The 8,797-nt window shown below is 43.8% G+C and overlaps 1 protein-coding gene across 1 annotated transcript; it reads right to left on the reverse strand.

Annotated features, from left to right (window-relative positions):
• Nucleotides 1-7,219: 7,219 nt before the first annotated feature.
• LOC130031212 (transmembrane protein 184C-like) lies at nucleotides 7,220-8,437 on the reverse strand. The gene has a single exon (XM_056122479.1). The coding sequence runs from the start codon at nucleotides 8,435-8,437 to the stop codon at nucleotides 7,220-7,222; it is 1,218 nt and encodes a 405-aa protein (XP_055978454.1).
• Between the last annotated feature and the right edge of the window lie 360 nt (nucleotides 8,438-8,797).

Consider the following 8,797-nt stretch of genomic DNA (forward strand, 5'->3'; position numbering starts at 1 on the left):
GTGTAAGAAGAGGCTGCTAAAATCTCAGTCCTGGGAGGAATAGAGACGTTACTGGTGCCTCCTCGAGTAATTCGACGATCAATGGGATGACATTGATGACAGTTATGATTTACAAATAATGAATCAAATTCTCCGAGTTGCTTCTTAACTGCTTCTCAGAATTTTGACTAAGAATAAGTGAGATAAAAATAAAACAAGAGGCAACATACACCAGACCCTGCCTTTTATTATTTCTTTTGTTGTTGTTGTTGTTGTTGTTGTTGATAGAACCCAATGACCCAAGATTTTTTACTGCAGTTTGGGTCTGGATTTCCATGGGGAAGTAGGTGAGGGGACCTCAACTCTTGCTTGCAAGAATAGCTAAGGATATTTGCAACATCTGACCTTCTCATTTTCAAGGGGCCCAGCTTCACAGTTCCTAAACTCTGCACACTGACACCCCCTTCAGGTATAATCTCCCAGCTGACATCAAGGCCAGTTTTGTGTAGCAGCTACTGAAGCTGGAAATACACACCAAAGAGGGATGTACTTTTCACTATCCTGGGTTCCTCTGGATGCATTGCGTGGTGACTGAGCTCCAGAAGCCCATCAACAGGGACCTCTGGGAAGTGCTGTTTACAAATTAGATAACTGGAATATCCTACTATAACCGTACAGTTGACAACTTCCTAGACTGTTATGAAGCCTTAGTCACCTACAACTTTATGAACTTCCTGGCCAACATCCTGAAAAGCCAATACCCTGACCGGGAAGCCATCCTGGAAGGACAGAGAAGCACAGGCCCCCACTGCCCTGCGGCTCACCATAACCCAACGCGGTGTGTGAGCACATCCCAGAAGATGAGAGAGTGGGCAGTGCCTCTATCTCTGACCACTCCAGAGATCCCGCTGCTCTGGTGCAAGCTGGCCATGCTGCAGGACAGAGATGTAGGACCCACGACTGCCACCATCAGCGCATCTGTGAGCGGTGCTCCATGTCTATCATGAAGGAACTTTTCAGCTTGTCCAATTCTTGGACACACTTGGTAATCATCAACAATGTTCAAAACTCTTTGTGAATAAGTTTACCCATTACTGAAAGAGTAGCTGAGTCCCATACATCAATAAATAAATGCAATTTATTTATAAAAATCAGTCATCTTTTATAAATGAAAGAAAGGCATCAAAATCTTCATTAGCTATTTCTTAATTGCTTCTCAGCATGGTTAGCTAATATCAATTTAGTTTCTGGTACATCATTAGTTTTGTATATGTCCTCTCTCTGAAGTGCATCGTTAAGAAGAAAATATTCAGCAGATAACTTGAAATAATTCAAAATTCTTATATTAATAACCTGTCAGAAAAAAAACGATTTTTATATACAAAGTCAGTCACATCAATGTCTCTTTCTTGTACAAATATCTGACATTCAAGCAATAATTATCATACCCAAGAAAATAGGAACAAAAAACAATCAACAAAATGAGATTTGACTATAACACACGTGCCAGAAAAGCAAATGCTTCAATTTGAAAACATAGGGGCACAGAGATAGCACAGAGGTTAAGAAGTTGGACTCCATGAGCACCACCCTAGTTCCATCCCCAGCACCACATATGCCCCCCAGAAATGCAAGAAACAGCACCCCTATACAAAGCCTGGAGTAGTCCCTATGTACCATGAGGGACTGGAGGACTGTCTTCACCCAAAGAACAAGTTTTCTAATAAATTACCCAAATTTTTAACTTCTAATACTAGGAAAAGAGCTAGGAGCAAGTTCCATGCGGTGGGGGGCACTCCCCATATGGGAAGGGTCCCAGTTCAAGCCCTAAAACCCAGCACAAGCCCAATAGCCCTAAGCTCTGCCAGGAATTGTCCTTGAGCATTGCTGGGGAGAAACTCACCAAAAGTAAGAAAGTAAGTCAGTAAGAACTACTAAATCCAAAGTGAGATGAAAGAAGAAAATAAATATGAGAACACATGAAAATAAAATTCAACTGACAGAAATTTATTTTCTGAAAGATTAACTAACTGGAGAAATCTTAAGCAAAGCTTCCCAAGAAAAAGTAAGTGAAACATTTACATATCCTATGCAGAGCATCAGACTCGGTTACAAAGTGAAATCTTATCCAAATACTAGGTCAAATTAGCTGTAACAGTCCAGTTCTATGGAAGTCAGTGAATGTTGCAAGCATACACTGAGTAACAAAATATCCAGGAACAAAGGATTCTTCTGTTACTAGTCACTTAATTAAAAACTTATAATAGTTATACAAGTATTCCACATGAACACATGCCTTAAAATATCTCATCTATGCAATCTGATTTCAGATCTTGCCAGCCAAACTGAAAAAATGCAGTGCAAGGTTCACAGTATCTCAAAATATCAAGTCAAAAACATATATAATTACCAAACAAGGTAATTATTATATATAATCATAATATAATAAAATATATTTATATAAGCAATTGTATAACAATTATAGTTCATATGTGAGACTTGTTACTGTGTTTGGCATATCAAATACATCACGAGGAGCTTGCCAGGCTTTGCTGTGTGGGTGAGATACTCTCGATAGCTTGCCGGGCTCTCCCAGAGGGGCGGAGGAATCGAACTCGGGTCGGCCTGGTCAGCCGTTTGCAAGGCAAATGCCCTATCTGATGTGCTATCGCTCCAGCCCAAGTCTCACAATGGAGACGTTACTGGACCCCCTTGAGCAAATCGATGAACAATGGGAGGACAGTGCTACAGTGCTATAGTAAACACAAATATTATATATAATTTACCAAGCAATTATCAAGCAAAGTGAAGAGGGATGTAAGGATGGACTAAAGTATCCCAAGGACCCTGGAGGAGAGTACTGGGCACCTGGTATCAGTGGAGCTGTTCAAACTGTACAGCAAAACTATAAATAGTAGTAACACTAATGTAAGCATGACACCTAAACTACCCTTCATCCTAATTTTTTTGCATTATCTTTTGTGTGTGTGTGTTAATTTTATTTATTTATTTATTTTATAGTGAGACATCATGAGGTACAGTTGCAGACTTACATATTTTTGTGCTTGCATTTCAATTATACAGTGATCAAATACCCATCCCTCCTCCAGTACCCATTTCCCACCACCACGGATCCCAGTATCCCTCCCACCCCCATCCCCTCATCCCACCCTGCCTCTGTGGCAGGGCATTCCCTTTTGTTCTCTCTCTCTTATTGGGTGTTGTAGTTTGCAAAAGAGGCAATGGGTGACAATCATGTTTAGTCTATAGTCTACTTTCAGCATGCTTCTCCCATCCTGGGAGGATCCTCCCAATACCTTTATTTGGCATTCCCTTCTCTATCTGAGCTCCCTTTTCCCCTAGCATGTGTGGTTGGCCTCCAAGCCATGGAGTAAACTTCCTGGTACTAATCTCGGCCATTCTTGGGTGTTAGTCTCCTATTTTGTTACTTTATGTTCCCCAGATATTTCATCCTAATTTTTAAAACAAAACCCAAGACAAGTTCATTTGCTAATGGTAACCAACAGAGCAGTTTACCTTAAACCCAGTTATCTATGGTCAGAGAGCTAAGATAAGGGTAAGGTTGTAAAGCTGAATCCAGTTTGATCCACAATTCCACATCCCCTCCCGATCCTTATCCCCTGCAGTAGTAATTCCTGAGCACAGAGCCAGGAGTAAGCCAAAAGCATCAGCAGGTGTGGCCCAAGACCCATGCCCACTCCCAGCACCATGAGATAATTAGGTTTAACTCAAATCTAAGGACAATCTAAGCTAAATACTTATTCCCAACAACTGTCCATTTTCAAATTCATTCAAATTTATATGTGCGTGTATGTGTGTGTGAGCATGTGTGTGTGTGTGTGTGTGTGTGTGTGTGTGTGTGTGTGTGTGATGTGTTACAGGAGGAGAGAACCAGAAACGCACCACACTCCCAAGGCCTGCAGCTCTCTGTGTCTACAGACCAGGTACCCAGGGCCACTGCACCTGACTGGCAGGGTGACCTGGAATGAGTTTCCAGGAAACTTGAAGCAAGGGTTATGGCCAGGATCACCGGTCAACAGAGAAGCTATTCCTCAAATGTGCCATTCATGAAAAAAGGTTCATACCTTTATGTACGTGGCTCTTCTATCAGAATCCAAAACAAGAATATTTACAGCTTTGCAGTAATTTCCATTACTAACAGCCTCATGACTACTCAGAGTGCAGTCCTAGGAGAATGAAAGGGTGATTGAATGCCTTGTCTCTCCCTGAACAGTGCTCAGCTTGCTTGTCTGAGACTTTATTACCTTCAATCTTAATTTCAGAAATGTTGTTTCTTATCCTCAGTAATGATCTGTAAACTTGATAATTCTGCTAAAATATGCAAGATTACGACTTATTTTTGTAATCTAAAATATTATTAAATTCATGGCTTTTAACACAAAGCAAGTACTTGTATGTTACAGTCTTCAACTGGAAGAACTGATATGCCAGGCGGAGATGACTCAAAGGTCTAGAACACAAGTCTTGCATGCAATTAGCCCAGGTTCAATCCATTCCCAGTTCCACAATCCCCAAGTGCCTGGGAACGTGCCTGAGTCATGAGCCAGATGCAGGCCTTAGGCAATGCCAGGGATGTGTCCCAAAGTCAAATTAAATTGAATAATTAAAGAAATAAATTATATGATAAAAGTTTTATTTTCTTTATGAGTATTGACCATCTTTTACTATTAGTTTCAAGTTTAACCTGGTAATATGACGCATTTCTAAATATTAATCTAGGTTACAAAATTCTGAATTCAATTGTATACAAGACCAGAGACAAAATGTATTAATTTACTGGTAAATATCCTGATGCTGTGATTTAAGGAAACATACAAAATTTTTAATGATGTCTTTGTCTTAGTATCCACAAAATACAGTGAAGCTGCTCTTTCTTCCAACTGTATAAAAAAAATTATTAAAGCTAATTCTTGTGCTCGTGAATGCTTTGGCATGCAAATGAATTCCAAGGAATAAAAATTCACCTAATTTTAGTAATGGGTCAACAAGTATGTGTTTTTCTGCTCCCTACAAATTACTGTACATTGTGGTATAAATCTATAATTTATATTATTTTATTTTGAAGGATATTACATTTATAATTAGAATTTATATTTACACTTCATTTTAAAGATATTTATTCATACCTTAATCAGTTGAATGACATTTTTAGAGGTACTTTTCAGCTAGGGTATAATTTGTACAGTCTATCTGAAAAGGAAAAAATCAATTAGACTATTTATGAAGAAATGTGTATACAGAGCTTTATTCTACTTGCTATACATGTATAATTTCTCAAGCTATTCATATAGACACAATGACCTACACAAATATTTCACAAAAAGAAAGTATAGAACTATTTTTCCATTGAAGTTTTCAATAAATGATACATACTGTTGCTCTTATAAAAATTTAGCTGTTATCGAGTGTGGATAATATTCAATCAACATCTAGAGATTCAGAAAGATACGCTGAATACTTGCTGCCTATGAAAACAAAATGTTCACACATTTATTACATGCATCAAATACCCAAATGCATTCTGTATTATCTTTAGGTCTAGAAAAAATTATAACCTTAAATTTATTTTATGCATAGACAATATAAAACTAAAATATCAGAACAAGCAGTTGGCTCGGTGCTCAAGCCCATGTCTTACATGGCTGGGGTCCATATAATGATTCAACACCACAAATAAGTAATAAATAAATTTAAAAATTTAAAAATATTTAAAATTACTATATCAATAACAGTAAAAATAGTCTTTGATAAAATGCTTTCTTAAGTGGGAGGAAGGAGGGAGGGTGGAAGGGAAGGGACAAAGGAAGGATAGAAGGAGGGAAGGAATGGAAGGAGGAAGGGGGAGGGAGAGAGGGAGGAAGGAAGGAAGGAAGGAAGGAGGGAAGGAGGGAGGGAGGGAGGGAGGGGGAGGGAGAGAGGGAGGAAGGAAGGAGGGAAGGAACAAAGGAAGGATAAGAGGGAGGGGAGGGAGGGAGCAAGGGGGGAGGGAGAGAGGAAGGAAGGAAGGAAAAAAGGAAGGAAGGAAGGAAGGAAGAGAGGGAGGGAGGGAGGGAGGGAGGGAGGAGGGAGGGTGGGAGGGAGAGAGGGGGAGGGAGAGAGGGAGGAAGGAAGGAGGGAAGGAAGGAACAAAGGAAGGATAAGAGGGAGGGGAGGGAGGGAGCCAGGTGGGAGGGAGAGAGGGAGGAAGGAAGGAATAAAGGAAGGAAGGAAGGAAGGAAGGAAGGAAGGAAGGGAGGGAGGGAGGGAGGGAGGGAGGGAGGAAGGAGGGAGGGAAGGAAGGAACAAAGGAAGGATCGAAGGAGTGGAGGGAGGGAGGGAGGGAGGGAGGGAGGAAGGAAGGAAGGAACAAAGGAAGGATAGAAGGAGGGGAGGGCGGGAGGGAGGGAGGGAGGGAGGGAGGGAGGAAGGGAGGGAAGGAGGGAGGGAAGGAGGGAAGGAGGGGAGGGAGGGAGGGAGGGAGGGAAGGAGGGAGGGAAGGAGGGAAGGAGGGAGGAAAGGAAGAAACAAAGGAAGGATAGGAGGAGGGGATGTAGGGAGGGAGGGAGGGAGGGAGGGAGGGAAGGGGGAAGGAGGGAGGGAGGGAGGGAAGAAGGAAGGAACAAAGGAAGGATAGGAGGAGGGGAGGGAGGGAGGGAGGGAGGAAGGGAGGGAAGGAGGGAAGGAAGGAGGGAGGGAGGGAGGGAAGGAGGGAGGGAAGGAGGCAAGGAGGTGAGGGAAGGAGGGAGGGAGGGAGGGAGAAGGAAGGAAGGAGGAAAAGAAAGAAAGAAAACACCCTCCCCTCAGTTCCTGTGGGCAGACACTGGGACACTCCCTCTCTGCCTGTGGGATTGTGGGAGCCTCACTGGAGGCAGGTCAAGGTGAGCCTAATGAGTCTGTGCAGAACTGGAACTTGTACCTGGACCGAACGTCCTTATGTCTGATGTCTTCTCCATAGATTGGCTGTCCAAGCGATGGTCCTCTGCATTGCTCTAGGATGGTACGGAGGAAAAAGAATAAAAGAAAAAGGAGAAAGGGAGAGGGGAGTACGGTAGGAGGAAATGAAGAAGGGAAGAAAGAGGAACACAGAGAAATAAAAAGGATTAAGTACAGCACTGGATTATGGATTATGGATTATGGATTCTGAAGTCTCAGCTTCTTCCATGTGTTCTTCTGTGTCATTTTACATGACTTACGTATATGTAACTGTACTAGGCACATTCTATTCTACCAGGACTTCTTCAAGCTCTTGGTGACTACCAATGTGTGGCAGTGATGTGGAAGAAGTGACTGAAGTGTCTGGTGATGAAGACAACAGGTTGAATTGCTCATCTTCATCCATTGGAACACTTTTACTTTTTGGATTCCCCCTTAACGTTTTGCTAATGTTCTTCGCCTGCTTAGAAATGTCACTTTTGATGTCAGAGACATCCCATATTTCTAGGAACAAAGAGCAACATGTTCCTCGTTCTTCTTCTCCCATATAAGGGGTATAAGAGAAGGTGTAGTGGTGCACTATGGCGGCAATGAACATTTCTATGCAGATGATGAAGTCCTGCAGCCCCGTGGCCACTGTCTCTTCTGTCTGCCACTCCCAGGTGGAGTTCTTGGAAATTACACCAAATTGCACCAGCAAAGCAATCAACACTGCTTGCCAGAATGTGACAAAAACGACAAGCTTCACACAAAGGAACTTTCCCATTGCCTGGATGGGCCTCAGCTCCTCTTTCAGGGCTTTACAAAATAGCAGGAGGCTATACACGGCAAAGGACTGGGACACGTTGTTGATGATGACCAAGTACACCCAGGCTCTGTGCAAGTTGAAGATTCCTTCACTGTACACCTCGAATATCTCACAGATCACGGCGGCGTAGGTGGTGATCAGTCTGATCACGATGTACTGCAGCACTCCCAGCTTGCACCGGTACAGCAACACCTCTCCCACGGGGCAGGGCGGGCAGCAGCAGAAGGGTATGGGGGGCTGCGTCTTCTCCTTGCCTTCCATCATAGCTTCCAGGTTGGGGTACTGGCTCTTCAAGTAGTTGAATAGGAAGTTCATAAAGTTATAGAGGACATACGCTTCGTAACACTCCCGCATGGTGTCCACGTAGATGGCGATGGACGGACACTTCAGAGCCACCCAGCTGTCTATGCTGTACACGGGCACCATGCAGAGGATCTTAATGATGGGCTTCTGGAGTTCGGGCCTCGTGTAGTGCACCAAGTGCTGCAGAATCTCCCAGAAGGTCACGGGGATGGTGAACAGCACAAAGATCCCGGGGATAAACCACACCTTGGTGTGGATACTGACTTCCAGCTTCTGCAGGTGCCACACACCCAGGGGGATGGTCACGACCACGGCCAGCAGATAGAGGATCAGCACTAAGGGCCGGATCCAACGCCTCCAGTTCTTAAGTTTAGGCACGCAAGCGTCGAACATTTCTCAAAGGTTGAAGGCAAAGAGCGCAGAAAGTCTCTGAGGCCCCTGCGCTGAGGTCCAAGGTTATATAGGTGGATGCACTTTCCATGTAACAAAGCAGCAGTGTGATGTCAGGGGTACCGCTGGGCGCCGCCCCCGCTGTACCACTGATGGCCGCCGGGGGCGCTGCGGGCAGCATCCTCGCTGCTTGCCTGCATCTGGCCCCTTACAAAGTCCTGGGACCCCTGGCGCGACCCCTTGCCCCTGAACCCCTGCACTCTGTCTGGCCTCTAAAGGAGAGCAGTGGCCTACATTGAGATGGTCCCGGCCCCTTCTCTCGGGGCCAAGCTTCCACCCTGGCTCTCCTGGTCCAATCTTGCT

This window comes from Sorex fumeus, unplaced genomic scaffold (genome assembly GCF_029834395.1).
Source record: "Sorex fumeus unplaced genomic scaffold, SorFum_2.1 ptg000046l, whole genome shotgun sequence".
Taxonomy (NCBI): domain Eukaryota; kingdom Metazoa; phylum Chordata; class Mammalia; order Eulipotyphla; family Soricidae; genus Sorex; species Sorex fumeus.